The sequence below is a fragment of the Salarias fasciatus genome, chromosome 15, assembly GCF_902148845.1.
Source record: "Salarias fasciatus chromosome 15, fSalaFa1.1, whole genome shotgun sequence".
In the NCBI taxonomy this organism is placed as follows: Eukaryota; Metazoa; Chordata; class Actinopteri; order Blenniiformes; family Blenniidae; genus Salarias; species Salarias fasciatus.
In genome coordinates this window covers 21,415,894-21,443,858 of record NC_043759.1, presented here as the reverse complement: position 1 = coordinate 21,443,858, position 27,965 = coordinate 21,415,894, and the positions used below count along the sequence as shown (strand labels likewise).

Genomic DNA, 27,965 nt, shown 5'->3' with positions numbered 1-27,965 from the left:
AAACGATCCCTCGCGCCCAGAAACGCCGGCACGCTCACCGCCGAGTAAAACCCCCACTGTGACCACGGCTGCTTTAAGTTTTGTCTTTGATCGCACACTGCACAGGTTTCCGCCAGCGACCGGGGCCGAGAAGACGCACGGAACCTCAGAACTCTACCAACCAAAGGCTGTACATATAACCACGACTGAAACCTTTCTTTTCCTAGCAAAGAAAAAAAAAAAAACTAAGTTTACCTCAATTAAAAGTCACCTGTGAATATTTCTGAGACAACAGTCTCTCTCTATTTTCGAGGAAATGTGTTTGCACTGAGTTTCAGGAGAGAAAGCATAATTTCCCCTTCAGATACTGGAAGTGTTGTGTTTTATTTCACGTCTGGCTGTCGTTTGAACCGACAATAACAAGCTTGAGGATACCGCCAGACAGAAATCTGATTGGACAGTCTGATTGGTGGTTTGTGGATGATGAACAAAAATGAAAAAAAAAAAAAAAAAAAAAAAGAAGCACAATTTCTATGTAAATAACACTTCTTTCCTCTTGTTTGTGAAATAAATCCCAACTGTGGACAAAACTGGAGGGACTGCATTTCAGTGTGCTGCAACATGTAAATCTGGGTCTTTGTTGTGGAACATGAATGATTGTTTTAATCTTGACAGGTCTGAATAATTGAACTTTTTCAAAATACAAACCATATAACCGAAAGCGTAATGTAAACATCGATGTACTTTTCTAGTTTGCGTTGTTCAGAATTCCTTCTAACAGCCACTGTGGAGCAGATCTGATCCTGAATGACTCAACGCGGCCCTGAAGCTGCAGGTTGAGCGTATTCAGACGGACGTCACGCAGAAAAAAAGCCTCTTCACACACAAACTTCTCATCTCGGAGCTCTGCGGTGTCTCTTCCTTCACTTTCCATTAAATCACAGCTCTCCTCAAACATCCTTTCATCGCACCTCTGTGTGTGTCGCCGCATTCCGAACTTAAATCCTCCAGAAAAGACCAGAGCTGAAGTAAACGAAACACAACCGGTATTAATCAGCTCTAATCAATCATTAACAGGAACTTCTTAAGTGTTTTGGTTGGGATATACTGCAAAATTTATTGATTGGCTGATGCTTTGACTCAATAAACTCCAGTGCGACCTGAAAACGTGACATGTTGCGACTGTGCTGCCGGGAGAGATGGAAGAGCCGAACAAAAGAACCAAAGCCAGTGTTTGTACATTCGTTTGACAGGTTTATCTATAAAATCTGTTGGACTAGCACAAGAAGAAACAGAAAAAAAACCTGAACATTACAACCCAGAATGATTTGTCCTACAGAGTTCATAGGTTTTAACAACGCTTCTTTGCGTTTTCCTTGAACAAAGGCCGGTTGCTTTTAGATTACGTGGATGAGCAGGACGTCAAAACAGCAGTCCATAATCAGCATGATAATGTTGTCAATAATTAAAGGCACGGTCAGGGTCGTGACAACAAACACTTCAGACAACTGCGAAACACACGCCGACATGAGAAAAGACACTCAGACCAGGTTTATTGTGTGGAAAAATAATATGCTGGAACAAACTAATCTCAATCTGAGCACAAACAGTGAGGTTGATGACTTTCTTGCAGTATTTATGTCAGAAGTGTTGAAATAGAATCGCAGATTTGTATATTCTGTTATTGGTGGGTTATTTACAGGACTTCATCTGACAGTTGATGCAATAAAAACCAAATGAAGGATTAGTAAGTGAAGTTCAATCAGATGGACAGTCGATTCATCACCATCGTTCCAGCAGATCCCGTGCAGAAGTGTGGACTCTGACTTGTTACAGTTCTAGTTTTCCCTGCGTTCACATGGCCTGCCGCTGGTTTTCCAGGCTCTTCTCGATGTTGTCGATCACCTCGACGGCGGCGTTTGGGATCCTGGTTCCAGGGCCGAAGATGGCGCACACGCCGCTCTGGTACAGGAACTCGTAGTCCTGCGCAAACACAGATCAGCTCCACTCACACTCAGAAAACTAATGCATGCACGGAGAAGTGACTGTTCAATTAATAAAAGCGTCCCCGAAGGTAAATGATAAAAATGTTTTCCAAACAAACGACAGACAGAAAGAAGGAAAACAGAATTCTCAGCATGAAAACACACCGAGCGATAATGAAACGGGCCCAGGATTATGACAGTCTGTTCACATGTAAACAGATGTGCGCTTGCTTGTCACACGATTCTGCACAGCATTTAAAAAAAAAGAAAAAAAAAAAAAAGTCCCGAGGTGACCCTGCAGGGGATTCAGAAATCAAGCATCTGCTGTCTCGTTCCTCACACACAGGAATAAACTTTAATCAGCGTTAAATGATTTGCACTCAAGCAATTAAATGTTGTGTTTTCCCTTTTTTCACACATTGTCTCTAAAGCCCACCGCCCTGCTGCGCCGCATCTAAACAGCACAGCTGTGTCAGACGCTCCTTCCAAGAAATTAAAACAAAACAAACAAAAAAAAAAAAACACTTCTTTTTATCATGATAATTGTTGCACATAAACTGGATTAAACGGAGTCTGCTTTGTCGTGCGGGTTCACCTGTGGTGGGATGACGCCTCCGCAGATGACGAGGATATCCGGCCGGTTCAGCTTGCGCAGCTCCTTGATGAGCTCGGGGACCAGCGTCTTGTGTCCCGCCGCCAGCGTGCTGACCCCGACGCAGTGGACGTCCGCGTCCACCGCCTGCTGGGCCACCTCCAGGGGGGTCTGGGTGGGCCGAGACGCACACAGGAAGCGGCAGGGTAAGGATGGGGCGCGCGGAGCCGAGGTCCTTCAGATAATCGATAAGCTGCCGGGCGAAGACTGGACGGAATCCCGGTCAGGTGCGGACCGAGACCTTTCACTTATGAAGCGGGCTCACTTTAATTGCCTGCTTCATGATTTGATGCCTGCAGAAAATATTGATTACGTACAACTGGGCTGCAGACAGGACTCCTCTGGAGCTCGCATGCAGAAATGGCTTTGTGCTTCTCTTGCAGCAAGGGGGTTTGGGGTTCTTAAGTTCTTAGTTTTTAAAGGATTTCTAGGTTGGTCTGAATATTTACTTTCACCAGAGTGGTTAAAATAGCAGCAGGTTTTCTGATTTATTGTGATTTCCTCATTTGTTTAAATGCTGCCGCGGGCTGTGATTCACATTACGTGACCCCGGGTCAAGAAATTCTTCCAACCAGCCTGACATCTGGTGCTTGAGGCTTTTCTCCTTGACGTTGGAGATAATACCTCCAGGGCTGATTTTAAAAGCCTCTGACCAGCTAATAATTGGATGGAGCATGTTGCCAGATCTTCTAGATTCAACTGAAAGGTCAGCGGAAGACACGCAGTATCTCATCAGGACGTGGTAACAACTCGATGAGAGCTGGGATTCCTCCGAGTGGCACCGACCTGGAACAGCGGTCCGATGTCCACGTCGAAGCCCAGGTCGGCAAACCCGGTGGCGATGACTTTGGCTCCCCTGTCGTGGCCGTCCTGCCCCATTTTGGCCACCAGCAGTCGAGGATTTCTGCCCTCGTGCGTCTTGAAGTCTGCGACTCTACCATTCGGATTGGAAGGGGAGGAGAAACGTCTCAGCCGGGCTCACCGGGAAACGCAATCAAGGACGGAGATCGTAATGCCGATTGTTTCCGTTTCTACCTGTTGAGGGCCATCGCGATCTCCTCATGCTCTCCGAACTCGCTGCGATAAGCGCCGCTCACCATCCGGGTGCTGGCCTTGTGCTCCCCAAACACCGTCTTCATGGCGTCGGTTATTTCACCCACCGAGCATCTGGAAGCAGGATGTCATCACAGATAAGGCCAGGTAATAAATCAGGCGTCTCACTCTCATCATCTAAATGCTAATTCCCTCCTTTTTCGTATAACCCGGATCTCACGTTTTCTTTTCATTGTACGCAATTATCTGCAAGAATAAAGGAGCGCGTCATCTTTCCCACAACAGAGCTCTGGCGGGGAGGGTAATCAAGCAGCAACTTACATACGACTTTGAAATCAATAACAGCAGAGATGTAAAACTCGGGAGTCAGTCGTGCTCATAGGGAAGAGGACAGGCTATATGAAGAGAGGCAACGAACAGCAAAGGCTGGAATGTATAAAGTTGTGATGTTAAGTATTCCCAGCCAGGCTTTGCTCGTGCCTCTGGGCAGATGGTCTGCGATCAGCATGTGGATTCTTCACACAGCGCTGCACACAACTCAGTGGAGGGGGGGAAACAAATCTGCTCTCGGTGTGTGTGTGTGTGTGTGTGTGTGTGTGTGTGTGGAGGGGATTCAAAAACTGAACGTAGAGTCTATATGACAACACCAGAAAGACTTAATCTCACATGTGACCTACATCAATACCATCTCCAGGAATCAAGCAGTCGACTGCACAAAGTACAGAATTAAGACTTCCTCGGCGAGCTGCGTCCGAAACACTGCTTCACACCAGTCAGAATCAGATCTGTGCCCGTGCAGGCGTTTCCCCTACAGGTTCATCGTATCATCATCGGGTAAATGCGTGAAGGACGCTGCACCTGGCTCGAGCGGCCTCCACCGCCAGGGCCAGGAGATTGCCCTCCCTGGTGCGGGCGCACTCCTCGATGGCCGCCAGGCACTTCTTCGCAGTCTCCGGGTCACGGCTCTCCCTCACCTAAAGCGATACAAGGCGACAAAACAGGAAACCAGCAGAATTTGCTTTAAACTGTGTTGTGAGGACGGTAATATTAAAGAGCTGCCAGATGTTGAAAGATCGTGAAAATCACAACAAACCCAGGATTCCCTTTTATAAGAGGAGTCACCTGTCACTGTATCTGACAAGGTATTTTTCAATGGGATTCTCTGTACTTGCAAAAAAAAATAACAATGAAAAAAGGTGCCAGGCGCTCGTCATCCAGCAAACTCGTTACAGCTGTCAGCCCGTCAACAACGGCCGAATGCTGCGAGGATCTCTCCTCGGTCCTCGTTCACATCCTCTTCCTGTTCAGAGCTGTCCCTCCGTGTTGCACAAACTCATGGGATACACTGGAGGTCTGCGTCGTCGGACTACGAGAGCCTGACAGGCTAATGAAGCCCGTTCCTCAGGCTATATCAGAATCTGGCCTCCAGTCATTTCGCGTTTGAATCTTATCCCTGTCAAAGGATTTGCTTCGACATGCACGTTGGGTTTATTGATGAAAAACTGCAATCTGGCTGGATTCACGGTGTTCATGCCGGCGTGAGTTAAAACAGTAATGCACGACAGCGTCTTCGAGAGCAGTCAGTCACCTTCTCTTGAGGTGTGCCGCGACCTGATTGACTGACAGTCTTCACAGACGATTACAGCAAATTACAGCAAAGTGTGTTCAGCTGTGGTTACACGGCGCCGAAGCACTCGTCTCAACAGGCGCTCTCAAAAAAGAAATGGCATTCTATCGCCGTCGACCGAGCTCTGAAAGCAGCTACGCCGAGGCATTCAGCGGGCGACAGCAGGTCCACGACAGACTCCCTGTCAGCTCGCTTCAGTTATTCCTCAGAGCTGCAGGCGCCGTCACATGGAAGTGCTACAATAAAATATAAATCTCTTTAAAAAAATGAGGAAATAAACGTGTGAATATAAAATCTATTTCTGATTTGCTTTTGCCTTTACTGACGGACTGAGCTGTCACTGGAGTGAATATATTGAAAAGTGGTGTTGATTTGACATGTGTTACACAAAAGAAAAGATCTTCAAAAAAGCAGATTTAATCAAAATTCTCTCTCGACAGCAAAAAATATATTTACTTTTTTTTAAAGTCAATACTAAATCAAATGTTGAACATCTATTTTTTTTTTTTTTTTAAATGTGAGTTTCTGTTGTTTGAAGCTGAGACCTGCACTGGCTTTCCTGCCGCTCGACCACAACATTTATCTTTCCGCCACAACACTGACCTTTTTCAGCTTTTCAATCTGTTTCTGACGCACGACGGTGTTATCTATGGCCAGCACCTCCACGCTCTCCTCTTTCTCCAGACGGTACTTGTTCACTCCAACAATGACTTCTGATCCTGAAGAGCATGAAGAAAAAGACACATCATTAAGCCCACCGGTTGACACCGGAAATAGTCAACCTTGACCTTATCACGAAGGTCATCTTCTGCACCGGGCTTTGAAAATCCTTCAGAGGGAGCAAAACAAGGAACGTTTCGATTTGAAAGACAAAAAAAAAAAAAAAAAAAAAAAAAAGGACAGATGCTGTCAAGAAGTCAATTAGTGGCAAGTGCCGCACTGAGAACGCACTGGGAAATAAGATCAGAATGAAAAGCTTACAGTGAATATCACAGACAAATCTCAACAGATCTCTGAATAAATCTCAAGAAAAGAGTAGTTTTTTTTTTTTTCCACCTTTAAATCATAGCAGCACATCCTATCATCTGTGTCATGTTCTGTTGTTGGAAATAATCAACCAAGCGTTCAGTACAAACTTAAAAAAAAAAAAACCTTACAAAGGAGACTTAAGCTCATAATTCTTCAAATCCTACAATCTTACTGCTGGAGCAGATGGTAGGAAAACTAAATATTAGCTCCCAACACGCCGTGGTCTATCAGAATTCAAGGTCCATCAAGTGGGGGGGGGGGGGGCTGTCAGCAGGGACGAGCAGCCTGGGTAATACAGAAAGCCAATGAATAACAATGAGAGCAGGCATCAGAGAGATTATGGAGCAAATCTGCTCAGTCTGTGATGCTCATCTTCATGACACTTCATACGATGTGACCAAAAGTAAATTTCACACGCGGACAAAGAAAAAGCTGTAAATATATAAAGTCTGCGATTGACGGGCGGAGAGACACGGAACGCTGGACTCGGTTTGATGTCGATCTGCCGCGAGGCGCTTTTCATTTGACGGTCCTGTCGAATGGAATAAGCCCGTCTCCCAAATGACGCTCGCCACCGTCTGTGTGGGAACAATCGCACTGGGAGGATTTGGTCGATTCAAGGCTGCCTGTTAGTGTGTGTGTGTGTGTGTGTGTGTGTGTGTGTGTGTGTGTGTGTGTGTGTGTGTGTGTTATATAAACAAGCGCAAACCCCATCCTTCACTTAAAGCAGAGATGTCAAACACATAAAGCTCAATATTCAATATTTCAGGTAAAACAGAGCCATACTGACCTCTGAATTTAAATTATAAAGCACATAAGATGTAAATGATTATATTGCAACAGTTGTAGGAGAAGTTAGACGGCAGGAAAGAAGATAAAAAGATGTTGGACTGTGGTGTGTTCCAGTTAATGAGAGCTTCGTCGCAGGTTGCTCCAGTACCTGAGTCAATACGGGCCTGTCTCCGTGCAGCGCATTCCTCAATACGAAGTTTTGGAATTCCCTCTGACACCGCCTTGGCCATGCCGCCCATCTCCTCGATGTCTTTAATGAACTGAGAGACAAGAAACAGACGTAAAGAGAACATGTGAGTGTCGGATGCGGTGCCGATTTTGCAGTCAGGTAAAACGGCGTGGCTGCTGCAGGACCCACCGTCAGAGCTTTATTATAGACGTCGTCGGTGAGCGCCTCCATCATGTGCGACCCCCCCCAGGGGTCGGCCACCTTGGGGATGCCCGACTCCTCCTGGATGATGATCTGCGTGTTCCTGGCGATGCGGGCGCTCTTCACGGTGGGCAGGCCCAGGGCTTCGTCGAAGGAGTTGGTGTGCAGCGACTGGGTGCCGCCGAACACGGCCGCCATGGCTTCGATCACCGTGCGGACCACGTTGTTGTACGGATCCTGCGGGTAACGCCACGGCGTCGTTAGTCATGAACAGTTTGGCGCGGGAATTGCCGGAGCTTTGAGTGATTTTCGCGTACTTGTTCAGTGAGAGACCAGCCGGAGGTCTGGCAGTGCGTGCGCAGGAGGAGGGACTTGGCGTTTTTGGGCTGGAAGTTCTCCTGAATGAGAGTGGCCCATAATCTCCTGGCCGCTCTCAGCTTGGCAATCTCCATGTAGAAATTCATCCCGATTCCCCAGAAGAACGACAACCTGAGAAGAAACACACAATCAGACAAACTCACAAAAAGATTATTATTTAAGATGTTGAATTTCAGGGTTCATGTTCTGTCTCATGTTTTTCTCTCATTCCAGGCTCCCCTCCACATGTTTGATTGTTGATTGTTGACTTGATTGCTCCCCGCCCTGTCTTTCCCCGCCGCCCGAGTGTAATCACTGGGTGGCTTTGCTATGTAATGTGCTCTTCTCGTCGCTTCTGCTGTACATCAGTGCTTCAGCGTTCATCTCTCTGTGTCCGTCCAGCTAACACTCCTTTACGTCCTCCAACCTGTGAAGTTTTGGATTTTTGGTCTCCCCCTTGTGATGAAATGAACTCCTTGGTTTCGAGCCTGCTGTAATAGTCCGGGCTACTGATGATGGCTGACCTATTAGAAATCAATGTTCAAATCGTTTTAACTGACATATCTGTCTGAATATGGCATTTATGAACCCCGTAACAGCAACTACAGCAATAAGCTAGCTATGGCAACACGTCAGCGGATCCCTGCATGTGATGGAAATACACTGGTTTTCACTAAATAACAAAAATTAGGACAAAAACATGCAATATATAGCTTATCTCACTGAGAACACAGACCCATTTTATATTGTTTCCATTGCTATTTATCTGCCTTTCGTATATGGCTTCTTATATTTCCTTTATTTAGATAACGATTGTTGTTTGTATGCATGTGGGAAATAGACGCAGTGAAACTCATTTGGGACAAAGAAAGTTGTGAAAGAGTGATTTATTTATTTCTTTGAACTGCTTAATATGATAATTATGATAGTCGTAAATCCTCGCTTTCTTGCTCGTGACATGGCTTTCTAAATAAATGAGCTGCCCAGTATGTAACGCCGTCACGAGCTGAAGCTATCGGCTAAGATATAACAGGATAATCGGCATCAATGCCCTTTCTGAAAGCAGAAAAATGCTGTAATTATATGATAGCCGCATGCCCGCTGTGCAGCGAATCATCTAAAATGTCTCTATTCTTTATCTTCATCGCAAATGAAAGACTCATGTCCATCCATCCTTTCTGGGTGTCTGTCTTTCTTGCTTAAAAAAAAAAAAAAAAAAAAAAAAAAAACATGATAGAACAATAAGAGCCAAACACAAAAGCAAAGAAAAAAAATCTCTCAATGGATGAAAAATGTCACCATTAAACGTCCAAGAGTGAGACCGGAGAGTGGGCGAAGAACGCATTTGATCAATCGGCTGTAAAGAAAGGTTTGGACAGAAAACACCGGAGTGACACCTGGACGGTGATTCAGAGCGACGCCTCTGAAGCCATTACTCAGAAATAGACCCCGAAGACGCTCCAACGCTTCCAACGCTCGTGTAACGCGGCTGTTATAGGAACGACGCAATGAAAGGAAGTGACAGGAAACGGGGGACGGGCGATGCTGCTGCTGTAACCTGGACCTTCGGTACGGACGAAGCCTTGACCGTGCGCGCTTTGGACACACGCTGCTCGCTGCAGCTCAGTTAAAAGAGCAGATTGTCGCCCATTCCATACCTTGTACAGAAAAAGATTTCTGTATCACCATGATTATACAGAAAGAAAATAAATCGCATCCAAACCATGAAGTGTTGACTATTCCAATGACGGAACAACCAACTTTGTTCACTCAAGAAAGGAACTTATACAACACGTCGTGCTTCCGATCACATTGTCGAAGGTTGTGTTTAATGATATGCGTTTCCATAATGCCTCTAATTATGTTTGGATTTGTATGGATGCCTTTCCGTCTGGCTTCCATTTAATGTTGATTCAGTCTTCGCCATCTGTTGCGTTAACAAATATAGGGGAAGATATATGTTTACCAGTTCAATGTAGTAATCAAACACTTAATCCCCGTGGAAGAGTGACGTATAAAACTTTTCTTGATTGTATGAGGCATTATGTAAAATACCAACTTTGATGGGGATTGAATGACTTCTGCTTCTTCTGCTCTCAGATAAGCAGTCAATATGTCCTTCAGAGGAAAAACATGAAATATTATCTGCTATTTGTAAGAGAAAATAAAAGTTGCGTTGCATCTGATTTTGTCAGGGACTCCTGTTTACTGATGGATGCCGAGATGCAGGCGTCTCAGCAGATTTATGTTTCAGGAAAACAGGCATTGATGAAGTTTGTTTACCCCGATTTGTATCTCAGAGAGAAACTTAACTTAAACTTCATGTGGGTCACCATGGTAACCGAGTCCGCAGAACTAACCTGCTCGGATTTCTTTTTATTCCCTCCCCCCCGCAGAGTCCCAGAGCAGGAGTCGGACACGGTCTGTCTTTTCCTCGTCCACCCGATCAAAGATGAAGCTGACTCAATTTGCGAAGCCTCCCAGCAGGACGGGATTGTGAGACCCAGATCAGATATATTATCGCTCCCTGATGGCTGAATAATTGAACACGTCCATTTTATGACACGCTCCGTCATTTAGCAGAACAGCGGGCTCCGGTCTAATTTCTAAACTACTGATGTGGATCACAGTAAAGCTCATTCTCCGAGTTGCTCGTTGTATGACGGAAACTTTCCTGCATGCATCTGATCTGATAGATCTCCAACTGCTGCTCCCTTTTGCGTTACACTGAACAAAACTCAAAAGATTATTTGCAAACTATTATCAGACACCCTATTTCCACATGTTGATAAAAATCTAGTGATTAAACCTATGATTGTTGAAAATAGTTTGAATACAAGCAAAATAAAAAGATCAGTCATCTATTTGATCTATTGCAGACTTACACCCAGGAGATCGTACAAAATGAGAATAAATTATAATTGATCTTTTTTTTTTTTCCAATGATGTTCCACCCTCATTTTCACAATATTTAATAACCAAGTATAATAAAATGCTAAATTAATGACTCCAAAGATCAATGTTCGAACTGGCTAAGGCAGTGATTCTCTGCCACAGGAGCTTCCTCCCTTTTCTTTTTGTTTCGGTCTTCTTCACCACAAGTACAAATTGGAAGTAGCGGCCACAGCGAGGTGATGTATGACCACAAGCTGACAGACTGAGCGATCGCGTCTGGGCGCTTCTCGTTTTCACAGTCACGCCTGTATTTTGCTCAGAGTTGAGAGAACTTTTTCTCGCCCATCCAGAAAGTTTCAAGCTCGAACATATTTACACAGATTGATTTTTTTTTCCTCTTAATTTCTAACATTAAAGGCAAAAACACAAATAACCAGAAGCTGCTTCACATCCAACATGATTTCAAAAGTTACAATGCCGCTCCAGATTGCTTTCAGCTTTCAGACAACATGAAATTTTCTTGTCAATACCTCTGTTCTGAATCTACTCTCACAGAAGCCCTGTAGTGTTTGCAGAAAACAGGATTGTATTGTCTGGGTTGAGAGCTACAAAAATCACTCAAAATATGTTTTACAAGGTTGAAGCACTTGCTCGCTAAAACAAAGGGGAAAGATTTACATCACAACACACTTATTATTATAGCAAGCGAGACATCCATCCATCTTTTATGCTACTTTATCCTGCTCAGGGCTGCAGAGGATCCCAGGTGAATATGAAGAAGGTGAAAGAGGCGAACGCACTGGACGGGTCAGCAGTCAATCACAGAGACAGACAACTACATTCACACCGACGGGCAATTTAGAGTCACCACCGAAAGGCCAGGACCCGGGGATCTGCTCAGTCCGACCAAAACGTGCCAATGGATTTTCTGTTTGTTTTCTTTGACGCCGCACTTGCAATTTTACTCTATTCCAATCTTTCTACATTTATCCCTCTCTCCTGTTTCACAAATACCATAATGGTCACTGAAATTTGCTTTAAGATTTTATTTGATTTCTGGAGATCAAATGGAATAAATAAATAAATTAAAAAGTTTCACATTTCATCAACCTTAGATTTGATTGAATTGTATAAAGAACACTCCACAGTTGGACTTGCTCATCCTACTTTTCCACAACGGAAACAATAGCTAGATATAAATCAACACTGGACCACTGCTTGCATTTCTACTGACTATTTTGAAGAATTGCAAGGTTAATTATATTCAAACTAACTGTAGTTTAAAACTTTATTTCCTAACATCTGACAGTTTCGTACCTTGGAGCGAACTCGTCGATGGTTAATCCTGCCTTCAGGCCCGTGCGGCAGTACTCCAGGCCGTTGGCGATGGTGTAGGCGACTTCCAAGATAGCATCGGCTCCGGCCTCCTGAAGATGGTAGCCACTGATCGATATGGAGTTGAACTTGGGCATGTGCTGTGAACGGGATCGTGTCAGGAAGTCAATTAAATCATAACCGATGGTTCATGTTGTGTGCACCTCAATCACAAACCTTGGAGGTATAGGCGAAGATGTCAGCGATGGCGTGCATGGACGGCTCCGGAGGGAAGATGTAAGTGTTGCGTACCATGAACTCCTTCAGGATATCATTTTGGATCGTACCGGTTAGTTTGGCTTTAGGCACTCCCTGCTCCTCCCCGGTGACAATAAACATCGCCAGCACGGGGATCACCGCTCCATTCATCGTCATGGAAACGGACATCTTCTCCAGGGGGATTCCATCGAAGAGCATCTTCATGTCCTCAACCGTGTCGATGGCCACGCCGGCCATGCCGACATCTCCGTGGACTCTGGGGTTGTCTGAGTCGTAACCTCGGTGTGTCGGGAGGTCAAAGGCCACTGAGAGGCCCTGCTGGCCCGCTGACAGGAGTGAACAGAAGAGAGAGTGGAATAAATTATGAGATGCAAGAGTGAAGAAGAAAAAGATATGCAGGCAGTCATTATCACAGTAACAGTAGTGATCATCGTGGAAAAGATCCAAGGAAATCTTAGCAAAGAGCTAAAACTCTACCTAAGTCAGAGCAGTTTCTAACCTCGGGCTAAACAGAACACAATTATTATTGGCTACAGTTTCTGTGAGGAAGGCACCAATACCACTACGAGTTCTAACCTTTGGCTACTTGCAATCAACACCAACACCGAGCTCCAATACAAGTACTTATTTTTCTAATTACTAAATGATTTGACCACTTTTTGAACAAAGGAAAAAACTAACTTCAATCTCAAATACCCATTTAAGCACAATCAGTTTAGCTAAAAATAAAAATGGCATTTCACTGTGATCGTCAGGCAAAGATCAACGGCATTGTTTCAGGGATTACATGACGATTTAATGTTTATCCCTCGTCAGCCTCGGCGGTCTTTTTAAAGGTTAAACGTCTTTAAGCGAATTAAGTTCCTACAGATTTACACAAAAGCAGTATGATATACGTATATGACTGAGAAACGCCTTAATGCTTAATGCCTTTTTAATAAAGCTGTGAATGCATACGGTGTCATGTGAAATGTAGTCTCTGACATATATCTGGCATTTAGACGTAAGTTTTATTAGAATGCTATCTCACATTCTTTCTCTCTCAATCTTCAGTCTCTCAGAATAAGTATGTGAATAGTCTTTGATGAAACTGCCAGGTCAGAGAGACACTGGTGACTTGCTAATAGAAATACATCGATAACGCTGTGAATTAAACATATAAAACCACATAAACTGGACGTAAAAAACGGTCCAAACCGTCTAATACCTTTAATGTTGTCTTTATAAAACTTGTTGCTCTCCTCCACTGTGCTGAAGCCAGCATACTGCCTGATAGTCCAGGGTCTGTAAGTGTACATGGTAGGATAGGGCCCTCTAGTGTAAGGAAACACTCCTGGCAACTCATCAGCGCGGCCCAGCGAGTCTGCTTGTGTGTACACGGGCTTGATATTGAGTCCTTCGGGTGTGCGCCAGATCAGATCCTCGGGGTCCTTCCCCTTCAGCTGCTTCTTTGCCAGGCTGGCCCATTCGGCATGGAGCTCAGCCTGGTCCTGGCAGGGAACTGAGGTGTGGATCAGAGAGCGTGCGTGTGACGAGGAGGCTGAAGCTCTGAGCAGGCGGCGGGCAGCCAGTGCTGCACATGCCCTCTGTGCAGTCAGCATTGTTTAATCGTTGACGCAGTCAGACACACATGGATAACCTGCAAGCAGAGGTAAAATAATTGATCAACAGAGCACAGAAATGGGAGCAGGATTGTGTTTTCAAGGTCTCTTCAAGACACATACATATGAAATGTGTGATTCAGTTTTGAATATATGGAGAAGACATTTCTCAAGGTTCAAAAATAAAGAACAAAATGACCCACATAACTTTTATTTCACTGAACTGCTGTCTTTGACAACTTAACCTTTCACCAAAATGAGCTTAATGCCTAATGACCCTGCCCCGAGTTTATTTGTATGTGTCTCTAACACCCAGGTGGTGCAGAGATTAGTGCTCTCTCTGTTCTCCCCATGTGTGTATGTGTGTCCTCCAGGTATTCTGGTTTCCTCCCACAGTCCAGAAATATGCATTTCAGATGAACTGCCTATGTCCTATCATGGACTGGTGAACTGTCAAACTGTACTCTGTCTTCACCCGTAGTTGACTGGGACTTGCTCCATCACCCTGCAATCCTGAACAGGATAAAGCAGTATAGCAGATAGATGGATGTTGCCCCCAGTGATAAAATGTTTTAGGGGATCATTAAAACGCTTCTGAAACAACTTATAATCAACCCAAATCACCACAGGCTCGTTTTGTCGTTGAATTAAAACAAACAATAAAAATAAACGTAAACCAAAAAACAATACAGATAATAGAAGAGAAAACAAACACAAGTAATAACAGTATCTACATTTGTCTGATCCTTGTTGGGACACGTTTATGCATAATTAACCAAGCAACAGCTACTGAAAGATTAAAAGCAGAGCTTTACAAAAACTATTTGATAACGTGACGACACAAAAGGGATGCTGTAGATACAGACTGCTTTGCAGGTGAACAGGCACTTTGAAACAGACTGACTTCCATGTTGGCAGAACGAAAATATGTCAGTAAGATTTTAGCCTCGAGTTGGCTGGACAAGGTCAAGAAAAACAATGAAGCACATATATCTTCACTTGACGCACACTGAATGAGAGTACATCCTTACAGAGAACATTAAATGTGCATTTTTGTTGAGCTGAAATGTAAAAACACTGAACTTTGTGTGCTAACTTTCACCTGCTGCTTAGCATGCCTGAGCTAGCCATTAGCACGTTATCCGGCAACAGCCATTTGGAAGAAGCGGAAAAAGAATCTGGCAACTTGACACGTTTTAAAGCCGCGTTTACCCCACATTGAGTGCTTTTATATAATTTAGGTTAAGATTTCTGACCTTGTTGTGCTCTGTCGGTGGATAAAAGGCGTGTGTCGGTCTGTCCAATGGGGTTTCATAACAGTGACCGTCAGCCAATCACATGTGAGAACCATCACTGTCAACTTTGACCCAGGACCCGGATGTAAACAGTCTGGATCGTTGATCTCTGCGACACAAACCAAAAACTGCAGCTACATTTGTCAACTTCTGATATGCGTTTGCATCAACCTAAAATCGTCTTATGCAACACAAACATTTGTGTTTATAGTGATTTATATTTATTTGTAGCGTTGGTTCGCTTGGCTCACGTTCCTCTCTTTATGCTACCACGAGGGGGCGCCACTAGCCCAAAAACCCAATCTATCACCTGACTGTTGCGTGATGGGAATCCTGGTTCCCTGATGAATTACTTTATTTAGTTCACCTTGTTTGCATTATGGGCAAATATAGTCTGGTCCACACTTCCTTTTTTCCATCGTTATCAAACATGCTTTCATGGAAACTCAAACCATATCAGAAAGTTATCTCACAACACACTGGGAAAACAGTTAATTTCTAACGTGACTAAAGTGGAGATGGAGAAAACACAGCATGCAGGTTTATCATCGAACAGTCAGTGCCAAAGAGTGGTAATTGTGTAAATTGGAGGCAATGCACAGTGTTTTCTCTATCGTCACATTGGTCACGTTAAAAATTAACTGTTTTTCGAACGAATGTGAGTTGTTTTGTTTGTTTTTTTTGTTTCATTTGAAAATGCCAGAACAAAAAAAAAAAAAAGTTGGAGCTGGACTCCTTTCTTTGGACCACGGAGCTCAAGCGCCATCTGGTGGTAAAACGTTGGTATTGCAAGCACAGACAACAGCGATTGTCTGGTTTGAGGAGCGGTGACCTGGGAGAATATTACTGACAATAATGCCTGGAAAAGTGGAATTGGGATCAGGAGTTTCCGGGTTTGATTCCCACTGACATGTCACCACTGTGGCTCCCAGAGCAAAAACCCTTGATCCTCATCAGCTCCACAGAACACCTTAATGTGACTGTCCACGACATCCGAGGAAGAGGATGAGCTAATGTGGAACATCTTAATAAGTAGAATTAGTTTGTTTGAAAAATAAAGTTTTTAAAATGTAAAAAAAAAAAAAAAAAAAAAGTTTTTGAAATCATTTGCAACTATTTTTTCCGATTCCTCATCAGCGCTTATTTAGCCCCACTCCTGCTCAGGGTTTATTCACAGTTGACTGATGACAAGCTGCTTGAACAATAAAAAATATACATAAATAAAAGAAAGAGAGAGAAAATGTTTGTGACCGACACATCACTTCACTGCTCACTCAAAAATTCCACACAAGACACAGGCTTCTCAACACAGTACATGCCATTTTTATTCAGGAGTTGGTCGGTAAACCCTTCTGTAGTTCCAATGGCTCTCGTGGACTTCAGTACAGTATTGGGACTGGGCTTGATTATTTGATAAGAGTACACTTGCAGTAAATGTTCATGAAGGGTTATAAAATATACTAAACAGAGCAACATCATTCAGAGCATTCAGCAGGACGCGCCTTTATCAAAGTGGCAATGCAGACAGTGGTAGATAATGCCCAGTTAATATCCAGAGCAGAAACATTGTACTTTCAACACGACAGACCCTTCCTCGGTTGTTCGGACCGTAAGGCAGTGCATATGTTAGGATTGCGACGCGGCACAGCTTTTTGTCAGGTAACAGATTTCCTTTTGGTTCAACAAAATTTACAACATGACTTGAAATTTAAACAAAGAAAGCATCTCGAACAGAAACCTGTGTGTGTATGTGTGAAGTCTTGCATGAACAACTGACATAATGGAAACACAGCAGCAGAAGATATGTTTAAATACTGAACCGTAGAAATAAAAAAAAAACAGAGGAGGCAATGATGGGCAGGTGGGTAGTGGGAGGCAGCGGCCGGGTATGGTCTCCCTGCGGTAACAACTTGTGGCGACTGCAGCCTCAGTAACCTTCAACCTTGTTTGTTTCTTTTCCTTTCTTTCTTTCTTGTTTTTTTTGACTTCAGGGCATTACTCAAGCTTGAGCAGTTCCACATCAAAAATAAGCGTGGCGTTGGGAGGGATGACTCCGGGGTGGCCTGTCGCTCCATAAGCCATATCTGGTGTGCAGGTGATTTTAGCCCTCTGGCCCAGGCTCATCTGAAGCGGAGAAGAGATAAGAGAAACATGGTTGAATCGGTTCACGACCACCTCAGTAACCTTTTCATTTATTATAGTATCCACACTATATGCTTTTTGTTGCATGGTTTTTTTTTTGCCACCACTGCAGCCAATATTTCTTTTATTTCATTACTCATTGAACAAGAAATACGAAGCACAGTTTTTCCTTAGATGTGGCTGCCAAACCACCGACTGATTAAAGCTGCGACTGTAAATTGCACCGTATGCCAGTCAAAAGACACTGAGATAACAATCAGCGACCCCATTCCACAGCGATCATGTCAGGCTTTTCTCACAGGGAGCTGATCAATAAAAATTGAAGGTATCCCATATTTTGAAGGATGTTTCAATGGCTGAGACTATTCAAAGTCACAAAATTAAAAACGTGAATAGCCCATGCTATAAGTTGTAAACAAAAACTGCAGGACATACCAAAAAAATGTCACATTTCTCAATTTGAAGCTTAAAAATGTGTCTAAGTGGTGTATAATTCAAACAAAAGCGTTGATTTGGTCTTTTTACCTGTGCTACTCCTTCCTCCCAGCCCTTGATGACCTCCGCTCGTCCGATTTTGAACTTGAAGGGCTTGTTCCGGTCTCGGGAGGAATCAAACTTTTTCCCATTCTGCAGCATGCCTGCAAACACAAACGCCAACTTAGCAAACTTCAGAGAAACTAACACACACACACACAAAAAAAAGACCAAACACTTGCCTATTTTAGGGCTGGTTTCTTTATAATTAATGGCTCCAACGAGCAGGGAGCAGTCTCGTGGAGTTTCCTATTCCAGGTCTGATTCAATTACTCAAATGAACAAAGGGGATGTGAATCAGGGAGCACTGGCCTGGTTTAGTGGATTATTTTTAAAGTTAACTAGGCCATTGCTTGCCTGTTTCTAGACCACAGGGAGAACGGGGCAACAAAGGCAGCGCGGCGCAGGACCGACCCTGCTCCTTCACAACGCCGACCGAGCGTTCAGGCATGATAACAGCACCGAGGCCGTTAAACACGAGGAGCGGGCAGGAAAACACTCCCCCACTTCATTAGCCGCCTGAGCGTCCCGAGGAAAGAAGGAGCGACGCTCTGCCACTCTGACGAACCGTGAACTTCAAGACCTCTTCCACCGCCAAGAAAGAAACAAAACAACAGCAAAATCTGCAACAGGGTGGAGGATGACTACAGTGTAGTCATGTAGAAAACAAATTCCATTTAATTTCCTTCAGATAGATCACCATACTCCTATCAAGGCTTTTTTTAATCAAATCTTTTTGCTCATCAAACATCAAATCTAATGAAAGACTTTGAGATCCTGCATTTTTATGACTTACAAGCTGAAATCACGGTGTAATGGAGAATAAAATTCCAAAACATCCACTTGTGTGTTGGAGGCTGCCCCGTGATCATCCTTTGATTTACGATTCCCTGTTGTAATTTCACAAGTGTGAATACTTGGCATTTAAAGTTGGTGTTAACTCAACTTTAGTTACGGGGTCTTGCTCATCCAGTCATATGAATGTCAGTACTGTACTCCACTTCTCGCCTTTCAGCCCCCTAAACTTAGTCGGGTCCATCGTTTCCAAGAATCCCGGTAGCCCAGATATCGGCGGGCGGGCTCGGCGTGGTCCGACCGTGGAGTCATCAGGTTCACACGCCGCCGGCGCAGAGTTCCACCTGCTTCGAGGCATTTGAGGAGTAGAAAGCCAAAACGTCTTACGACAATGACTGAAACGCGAGCCCTTCTTCTGGCAACGCCACAGAATTATTGGCATTTTCCAGAGGAAGGAGGCCAATTGGGAGGTTTGACGAAGTGGGCCTTGCACCAGAGGCTGCTGGGATTGGTCAGGGTGTTGGCTGAGAGGCTGCTGAGATGTGTGAGATGTTGTGTTTGTTTTTTTTAATATACGGCCGCCCTGTTTGGCCCATTAAGAGTGTGTGTGTTAAAAAAAAAAAAAGAAGGTGGGTGAGAACCTACTGTGATTGAGCCACACACTTTCAACACAATGGAGGAATATACCTCCCGTTTCTTGTTTGTAGGAACCAAAATAGCTCCTAACCTTTCGCTAAGTAGTTTACAATGAGCTGCAGTTCGGTTTTTAAAAGCTATATTGTGCATTTAAGTAGTGCTCCACTGCCTGGCTCCAGCGTGGGTATATTCCCCTCTTCTCCAAAAGCCTCTGCCGGTATCACAGCTCTGTTATCGCCCTTTGTACAGCTAAGCATGGGTGGGGTCTCTGCAAAAATAAAGAAAAGCCTGTCCCTTCCTGAGGCTGGCTCCCAGACTCTCTCTCTTCTAGTGAGAGGCTTTGACTCGGCTGCATGCTGACTATATCTGCAAAAGAAGGGGTGGGGGGGAAACTGCACCGCACAGGGGTGGGGTTATTTTTACTTCGTTTACTGTATCCCGTCTTGCCCCTGACTAGGATAGCTGCCAACACAACAACCCCCCCCCCACCCCCGGCTCAAGTGTGGATGAACTGAGAGTGTGTGTAAAGCTATCCGTCTACAAGACTTGTGTGTCGCTGTGTCTCACAGCTGCAGGCCCACACACGCCTCGACGCAACCGAGACAAATCTAACATTTTGACTCATCTGTACAGTCAGGTAGCTCAAGGAGAGGAGGAGGGGAATTAGGGAGATCCTGAAAATCCCCTGAAGCAGTGGATTAAAAGTTACTCTCCGAGCAAAACTCCAGTCATTTGTGAAGAAGATAAGGAGTGCGGAACATGCAGGGTCTTCCTGCAGCAGCAGTAACACGCCGTAGCAGCATTGTCCCGTCTTTTCTGCCCATTCCCAGAATCCAGGCTGCGTGAAGCCTGTCAGCTCTCCCAGACAACTCAATAAGCGGCGATTCAGGCGCCGAACGTCACCTGTTTTCTCCCCTGGATCAACTTTATGACGCTGGAGGAGAAGTTCCCGCAGCCGCAGTCAGTCAATCACAGCAGCTCCTGAGGTTTCAGCCTCGTCTATTTCGGGGTCACACGTCCACAACCGTCAGGTCTCTGACTTCAGCACGTTTCACGCTGCAGTCTGGAGCTCAAACATGGTCAGGAATGACATCCGGATTTAGGCATGACGTCGAATCCCATCGGTCTTTCGGAAAGGTTTTGCTTCTTGTCGAAGCGTACCAACAATGCCATTTGTCACAGCGGGCGAGCGCCAGACCCCACCAGTCATGGAAAACCCATGGGCTACACTCGCTGTCTTGATATTGACTGATATCAGATCTGCCTCCATTTCCCCCCCCCCGCTTCAGTGAAAGCCTGATACAGAGAGAAATGAGTTTGCCACCGCAGGATTGCAGCTGATGGAGCTGCCAGGCTGCGAGCCGTCTCACAGTCGGACCTGACAGAAACAAGAACGTGTGTGAGGGAGTGATTTATTCAGTCCCGCTGTTTTGAGGCCGGAGCCGCTACCTCCTCCTTCGCTGCGGTGACCACGCTGCTAATTTGGGCAACCCCGGCTCTCAGCAGAGTCAGGGGGGGGTCAGACACATGTCGGTGTCGCTTTGTGCGCCGGCATGTGTGCGTCTGCGTGTTTAGAATCCCCGGGGAAAAAGTGAGGATCAAGACGGCATAGCCGTGAGAGAGTGTGAGAAAGTTTCTGAGAGCGCGAGCCTGTCTAATGCTAAACGCTGGAAACGGAGTGGTTTCAAATGCCAACGTGAATTGGAAAATTGCTCCCTCCCTGCTCTTAGTGTTTGTCTTTGCTATCTGGGAAACTAATACCAGTGCAGGGTGGGGTGGAGGTTCCCAGGAGCCGGCTGAATGACTTGAAGAAGCTTTGGTCCAAAAACCTAACCTCCACCGCCAGTGCTATCTCTTTATCAGAGCCTTCGCTCATTTTGTCTTTCGGCATTAAAAGATACAAATACTTGTGGTCGGGAAAACAGCAGCTCGGCGCACAGACGCCCGACTGAGAAATCACCTCATTTCAATCCCCACAAATCATGTGAAATATAATAAAACTCTCTTTGACAAACATGTGGGACTTGGTTAACCTCATGAAGTGACAAACTAACACATAATACGGATGTGCAGATGTTGCAGTTGCAACCAAAGACATTATTTAGCTAACCTAGATTGTGTTTCACATGATGGACTTAAATTGAGCTCCACTTTTCAATATCACTGCATTCCCCTCCTCTACCTACCCATTGCAAATGCACTTTCCACTAATACAAAAGCATATTTCAAGCTGTTTTTGTATTTCAAAGGCTGAGCTGTGCTTTGCTCAAAGCCGGATTTTTTTTTATTTTTGTGCCAAAGCCACCTGCAGCTTTTGAGTAAATCCTCTGAGTGAAGAAGGAAAAATATGAACAACTCTGGCACATGCCAAGTGGTCACATATGTACAAAGAGGAAACTGCAGCAGTCGGGTGCGCTGCATCTCAGCAGAGCGGCTTCACATCCTGAGATATATCATTTCCAATTATAGCCTAATTCATTACAGCAGTGGCTGATCTCGGCAGAAATCAGGCCAAGAGGAAAATGTGATTACTCTGCCCCAAAAAGTTATACAATGCAACATTCCTTGACCGTAGATGCCCTGTGTCTGCAAGTCAAACAAAGCTGCAACTCTCACATCAAAACCAAACAGGAGACACTAGTGCTGTGGCAAACAATGGCACTGAGGATGGAGAGGAAATCACAGGGCTTACCGACAAAGACAGGCATGAACACACGAGTAAGCACAATAGGATTACACGCCGATCAATTCAGTTTACAACACAAACAACACCTGGGTATGTGCAATAACCACATCAAAACCACCCGAAACGTGACATGCGAACTGGGCTTTGTTTACTTTCTGTCTGACCTAGTTGTCTGGACTGCCAACCCCGGGGCACTGAACAACCCAAATTTATTTCCCAAACGTCTCGGTGCCTCAGTGCCCCACCTTAAAACTGTGCAATCTCACCAGACACAAACAGGAAAAAGACGCATGCATGCGTGCGTGCGTGCGTGCGTGCGTGTGTACAATCGAGAAGCCTGAGAACTCAAATGACATAATAAAACCACAAATGTCTGTGTTTGTGTATGGATGGCAACTGCAGGCACATGAAGATTGGAAAAGCCAGAGAGTAACTGGGTGGTGTGCATTAGATACGTTCACACACAGGGGACATAAGGGAAAAGAAGAGTGCTTACCTATGTAATGAACGACACATGTTTGGCCTTTCTTTGGAAATGTTCTTCCTGTGAAAGAGAGAGAAAACACATGTGTTATAGTTGCATATGGATACACTTGTGAGAGTAATTAGGCTCTATTAGAAATTACTTGGTTAGGTCTGGTAAGGGAATGCCAAACCCTCCTTCAGAATAATATTTGCATCTGCCACTCTCTTTTATTTATTCATTTATTTATTTATTCATCATTTTTTGTTCGTGGGGTATCACATGCAACTAATTACGTTATTACTGCGTTTGACTATGAAACATAATCCTGCAGAAACCTGACAGGATACGACCCCCGAGTATGTGTGTGCCTTCAACATGCAAAAGCACCTCGACTTCACCATGCACCATGCCAAATCTCTGCATTTTTTGTACGCACATTCCAGAATTAAGGCGATTAAACGTTAATAGTGTGCAATGTAACATTCACAAAGTGTGGACAGTTCTAGGAATGCACCATACAGTCAGATATTGACCGTTATCGGGGATAATAATTACTAATATTTGTGGCAATGTTAGTTGCACGAACAAATTCCCTTGCATATTCCAACTCTGAAGTTCATACATACATTACAACGACATTTTATCAGATCTATTAGAAATTCCGAGGATTTTAAAGGAAATTCCGACCACCACCACCACCACCACCACCACCAACGCTACCTCCACCCCGTCAGGAGACACACACGAGCGGATAAATCAACTTACCGTCGCCGGCAGATATTGTCTCGACTTCAACGCCCATTGTTGTGCTCCTTCAAAGATTGTCTATGAAACAGGCGGCTTGTAAAGCGCTTTCTTGCACCGGTGTCACCCTTTTGTGACCACAAGTCGGGCTTTCACGGCGGAAACCATGCATTCACCCCAACTGCTGAATCGTAGCCGCAGCAAGAGGGCGTACGCCGTCCTCCGCCAGTCCACCGCAACACGGTTCATTTAATAAAATAAAAATTAATTCACTCCATAGCCGTGCGAATCAAATTTAATTCCATCTGTAAATTTATAATTAATAAATATTTTTTTTTATTCATGTTATGTTACTTGTACACAAATCCCAGAATGCACCACGACTAACCAGCCGCAGTGCATACATATCCCACAATGCACTGCGGCTGGCATATAGTTGTGCATCCGGGTCATTTGAAATATGAACACATTTTGACCGGAGTGTGTTTTTTGCATTATAAGGTAAGTAAGAATAGCACGATTGTGTTTTTTGTGTGTACATTTAGCTTGATAAATATATAATAGCGAGCGCGCTATACATTGGAAATTTTGAAATAACTCATCACTTGTTAAAGTTATTTTATGCTGTGTAGCACGCATGCTTGCAACTATAAAACCTCATCAAAACTCATGAAATTCCTTTCCTTTCCTGTGTCATCAGACTTCTGTTCTAACCTAAATGTATCTATATTTAGTTGGAACATCTAACTTAAATAGATTTCTTTTGTTTACGTCTCATAATGGGGGTATAACGTTCTCTATTTGTCAAGTCATTCAGTAAAACCTATAGTCATCTTTTCTGGAGTTCTATATGCTGTGATTGAACACATGCTATTATTAATGCCCTGAGTTCCACCCATGACCTGTGCCTTGTTAAGGTCACCCAGCATAAGCAGCTATACTGCCTCAGCTCAGGCAGGGGGGGGGGGGATTAAAGCTTGTACTTGGAAGGAGACACGAGAGAGGCTTTTCCTATTCTTAATCTGCATAGGTAGCAATAGCTACTCCTGTCCAAGCCCCATTCAAGTCAGGTGCATGTCCCTGTCATCTATGGTAGCTTCCTGAGGCATATTTTTCCTGATTTTTCTTTTTTCATTTCCTGCCAGGATGGATCTTGGTAAAGCGAAGCTGCTTCGGACAGGCCTCAACACTCTGCACCAAGCCATCCACCCTGTGCACGGGATTGCATGGACGGACGGCAAGCAGGTCTGCCTGACAGCTCTGTATTTCGTCAATGGCGAGGTGAAGTTTGGAGACACCAACGTTATCGGGCAGTTTGAGCATGTTTTCGGGCTCTTCTGGGGGCCGCTGTGCTGCCCTGATTCTCCCGCCCTGCTGGCTGTTCAGCACAAGAAGCATGTCACTGTCTGGCAGCTGCAGCTCAGTACCCTGGAACAGAACAAGCTGCTGTGCACCCAGACGTGCGAGATGAGCGAGCCTTTCCCGTTGCTCTCTCAAGGCTGCGTCTGGCATCCTAAACTGGACGTTCTCGCCGTGCTGACTAAGAGGGACACCTCCGTACTGTTTTCGGTCCGGGTGGACAACAGGAGAATCAAAGCGGACATCAAAGGCAGCGGACTTATCCATTGCGCCTGCTGGACTAAGGATGGCACGCGATTGGTGGTGGCGATCGGCAGTGGTCTTCATTCTTTCATCTGGAATGACATCCAGAAGAGTCTCGTGGCGTGCTCCTTTTGCCCCATCTTTGACGTTGGAGGGTACATCTGTGCCATCGAGTCTACAGGGGAGGCGCAGGTCGCTGTGGCTACAGAGCTGCCGCTAGATAAATTATGTGGGTTAAACTCTGGCATAGCCTTCGATTTGCCAGCGGAGGCAGAGTCGCTGCAAGGTCATGGCTCGCATATGGTCATGTCGGACGACGACAGCCTTATGGATGCAAGAAGAAGATCGCTGGAATCAGACAGATCTTACATCCCCAGCGCAGGCCCTCTCGATCTCACCCATCTCCTGGCCAGGCACCGGCGCTCGGACCCCAGCCCCCTCATTCACCTGCGCCGTCGGGACACTGTGACAGGCTCTGGCCAAGACTCCTCGCATCTTATTCTAGTTACTTATGAGCGAAAGGTCACTACCACCCGCAAAGTCAGCATCCCGGGGATTTTGGTCCCTGACATTGTGGCTTTTGATCCACGTGGCTCGACAGTAGCGGTGGCTTCAAACACCTGCAACATGGTGCTTGTGTACTGCATCACGGCCTCTGCAATGCCCAACATCCAGCAGATCTCTCTGCAGCAGAATGAAAGACCTAAAGGAGTCTGCTTCCTCAGTGACAAGATGCTGCTTTTGATGGTGGGCAGGCAGAAGTCCAACGACCCGGCCTTCCTCCCATCCTCCAACACTGATAAATATATTCTTCGTCTCATAGCCAAAGAGTTGATGTACGACGGAGAGACTCCCAGCACGCCATCCCCATCTGCTCCCAACCATGAGGTCACCTCTAACTTCTGCGCAAGGATTAGGAGGCACTCGGAGCACCTGTCAAAGGATGACAGGGAGCGAGGGATAAAGGACTTGGTGCTTCCCGGGCGGGGAGTGGTTTCTTCTCCCGGGAACAGACGCAGGCTGGTGGAGGAGGTGAGGAGCAGCGAGCCCAGTCCCATCGCCAGCTCCGTGGACTTCTCCGACCGGGCCTCCGACAGAGCCCACTCCAGTGCCTCGTCCATCACGGTGGAGAATTTCGACATGGATCACGTCAACCGCATGTCCAGCCTGGCGGTGGCCGGCCAGGCCAGCAAGGAGTCCAGCCGGTCCAGCTCGCCTCGCTTCGACCAGTCGGAGAAGCTCCACACGGAGCCGACGCTGCCCATGCCCGAGAAGACGTCCAGCCAGGCCAAGGAGCGAGCGCTGGAGCAGCTCGTGCACAACATGGAGAGGCTTTTCACGCGCTTCGCAGACGTGCAGCAGTGCCTGACGGAGATCAGAGATTATACGCAGAACGGCAAGAAGGCCCTGACGGTCTACCCCAGTGCCTCTGAGCCCCCGTATGTCAATGTCACATGTCAGGTACAGATGGAATTACTACATTTTTCTTAATATAATGAACATTATTTTGTAGATTGTGATTATTTCATCGGTAATTTTAGTCACTTTATCAGCACCCCATTTTCTGTTATTAATAACAAAGCAGCTAAAATAAATAAAGTAATTGTTTTTATCAGTTTATACTGGTGTCCAGCTCAGCTTCTTGGACTGTTTTTCATTATGTTCATTATTTTTTTCATGGGTTTTGTGCACGTGCAGAAGCAGTTATCAGAGAACGTGTTCATCGACGAGCGGAGGCCGGTGCTGCTGTGTGATGGGAAGCTGTGCCTGCGTGCCCTGCAAGACCTCTTCAACCTCACCATTGTGGAACTGATGTATGGTATGTGCAGGAAACTCCTTCTGAGAACAATATAGAGACAATTTAGCACAAGTAACCGTGTTATACTCTGCCTCGCTTTCAGGTTTTTATTGCTGTGCGTTTTTTTGCGTGTGTCATAATTCTATTTAAACCCTTCAGGGACTCTGTGAAGCAGTGCCTTATTTAACTCGTCTTCGTGAAATCCCCCCCCTGCGTGTGAGCTTAGCAGCATTATGACAGAATGTACAGAGTTAACTCATTAAAGCCACTTCTTGGAAACTGTTGGTAGTCCTCTTAGGTTGGTCTTCCCCTCACATATTATTTTCAGCAGCCTCGTGTGATGGGCTTCCCCCACTTAGGTCACCTGGACGTCAGGATTAAACCCAAATGCTGAGATTCTAGATTCACACCTTTCTTTCTGGTGCAAGAATGAGAAAAAAATGGCCGATTTATGTGCTTAATGTGTAAAAAGAGACTCATATCTGCATCACCACTTCACTATCAACAACAACTTGTTGGACTATTGTTCTTCTCTTAACGTGCCTACGCTATAATTGGAAGTGATTAGAAGCCTAGGCCAGATTATGAGCTTTTAAACAAAAGCAGCTTACAACCATTTAATGTGCGAAGTGTTTTGTTGCTGTTGTAGCAAATATTGGCCGCGCTAACCTGAAAAACATTTCTTCACCTTCTCCAAACATCGGTTTGTGGACGGTGAACGGAAGCTGGTTTATTGATGGAGCCCTGCGCTGTGTTTCTCCTCCAGGACCGCTGTGGATCGTGCTGGTGGCAGACGGAGACGGCTTCGTGCCGCTGACATTCAAACCCAAGGAGGAGCTCACCGTGCGCAACGGAAAGCGGAAAACTACTCTGCGAGCTCCCGGGAGTCCAGACAACTCCTGTCCGTCCAGCCCTTCCCCCGGACACAATCCCAGCACGGCCACAGAGACAACCACATAGTGGCTAACAACACACACCTCGGTGTACGGACTCACAGAAGAGACAGGAACACACTGTGAACCACAGTTACGATTCACCCTTATTTTTATATTAAGAATTACTGTTTTGAAGAGAGCTGCCTATTCGGATGTAATGTTTACATGCTTAAATATCAAATGGAAAGCTTTGCACCTGAAAAAACGAGTTCTGTGCTAATTTTTGACCAAATGGAATTTAGTTTTTGAAGTTCTGTCTTTTTATAAAAGCAGGATCTGCTTTAGAAATGTTCTCAACATGTTTGCACAGAGGATGTTTTGGAGTGTCCTCCTCAGACTTACTGTGTATGAAAATAAATCAAGATCTTTCATTCTGAAATATCTAGATTGAAATCTTCA

General features: G+C 45.2%; 3 protein-coding genes across 5 annotated transcripts; 1 reads left to right on the top strand and 2 right to left on the bottom strand.

Annotated features, from left to right (window-relative positions):
- Positions 1 to 1,507: 1,507 nt before the first annotated feature.
- Positions 1,508 to 15,272, bottom strand: mmut (methylmalonyl CoA mutase). The gene is made up of 13 exons (XM_030110396.1): positions 15,190 to 15,272; positions 13,540 to 13,971; positions 12,291 to 12,658; positions 12,057 to 12,214; positions 7,805 to 7,976; positions 7,476 to 7,724; positions 7,266 to 7,377; positions 5,900 to 6,015; positions 4,528 to 4,643; positions 3,652 to 3,783; positions 3,403 to 3,550; positions 2,560 to 2,727; positions 1,508 to 1,962 (listed from the first exon to the last, which is right to left on the bottom strand). Exons 2-13 carry the CDS (start codon positions 13,931 to 13,933, stop codon positions 1,834 to 1,836), a joined length of 2,262 nt encoding a protein of 753 aa, XP_029966256.1. The 5' UTR covers positions 13,934 to 13,971; positions 15,190 to 15,272; the 3' UTR covers positions 1,508 to 1,833.
- Positions 15,273 to 16,528: 1,256 nt separating this feature from the next.
- fkbp1b (FKBP prolyl isomerase 1B) lies at positions 16,529 to 23,432 on the bottom strand. Of its 2 annotated transcripts, XM_030110464.1 has the most exons (4): positions 23,253 to 23,432; positions 22,518 to 22,565; positions 17,896 to 18,008; positions 16,529 to 17,352 (listed from the first exon to the last, which is right to left on the bottom strand). In XM_030110464.1, the coding sequence occupies exons 1-4, from the start codon at positions 23,287 to 23,289 to the stop codon at positions 17,224 to 17,226; spliced, it is 327 nt and encodes a 108-aa protein (XP_029966324.1). In that variant the 5' UTR covers positions 23,290 to 23,432; the 3' UTR covers positions 16,529 to 17,223. The 2 variants fall into 2 exon arrangements, with proteins under 2 accessions (XP_029966324.1, XP_029966325.1); XM_030110465.1 differs by lacking the exon at positions 22,518 to 22,565.
- A 241-nt stretch (positions 23,433 to 23,673) lies between these two features.
- Positions 23,674 to 27,912, top strand: wdcp (WD repeat and coiled coil containing). 2 transcript variants are annotated; one of them, XM_030110845.1, is made up of 4 exons: positions 23,674 to 23,732; positions 24,377 to 26,294; positions 26,532 to 26,652; positions 27,398 to 27,912. In XM_030110845.1, the coding sequence occupies exons 2-4, from the start codon at positions 24,378 to 24,380 to the stop codon at positions 27,589 to 27,591; spliced, it is 2,232 nt and encodes a 743-aa protein (XP_029966705.1). In that variant the 5' UTR covers positions 23,674 to 23,732; position 24,377; the 3' UTR covers positions 27,592 to 27,912. The 2 variants fall into 2 exon arrangements, with proteins under 2 accessions (XP_029966705.1, XP_029966706.1); XM_030110846.1 differs by lacking the exon at positions 23,674 to 23,732 and having other exon boundaries at positions 24,339 to 26,294.
- The last annotated feature ends 53 nt before the right edge of the window (positions 27,913 to 27,965 follow it).

Coding starts and splice junctions, on each gene's coding strand:
- mmut (XM_030110396.1), bottom strand. CDS start 13,933: ATGCTGACTGCACAGAGGGCATGTGCAGCACTGGCTGCCCGCCGCCTG. Junction 7,725..7,804: donor GCTGGTCTCTCACTGAACAA/GTACGCGAAAAT, acceptor CGTTACCCGCAG/GATCCGTACAACAACGTGGT. Junction 7,378..7,475: donor TCTATAATAAAGCTCTGACG/GTGGGTCCTGCA, acceptor CTTGTCTCTCAG/TTCATTAAAGACATCGAGGA.
- fkbp1b (XM_030110464.1), bottom strand. CDS start 23,289: ATGGGCGTTGAAGTCGAGACAATATCTGCCGGCGACG. Junction 22,566..23,252: donor GACAATATCTGCCGGCGACG/GTAAGTTGATTT, acceptor TCTCTTTCACAG/GAAGAACATTTCCAAAGAAA. Junction 17,353..17,895: donor GGGAGGAAGGAGTAGCACAG/GTAAAAAGACCA, acceptor TCTCCGCTTCAG/ATGAGCCTGGGCCAGAGGGC.
- wdcp (XM_030110845.1), top strand. CDS start 24,378: ATGGATCTTGGTAAAGCGAAGCTGCTTCGGACAGGCCTCAACACTCTG. Junction 26,295..26,531: donor ATGTCAATGTCACATGTCAG/GTACAGATGGAA, acceptor GTGCACGTGCAG/AAGCAGTTATCAGAGAACGT. Junction 26,653..27,397: donor CATTGTGGAACTGATGTATG/GTATGTGCAGGA, acceptor TTTCTCCTCCAG/GACCGCTGTGGATCGTGCTG.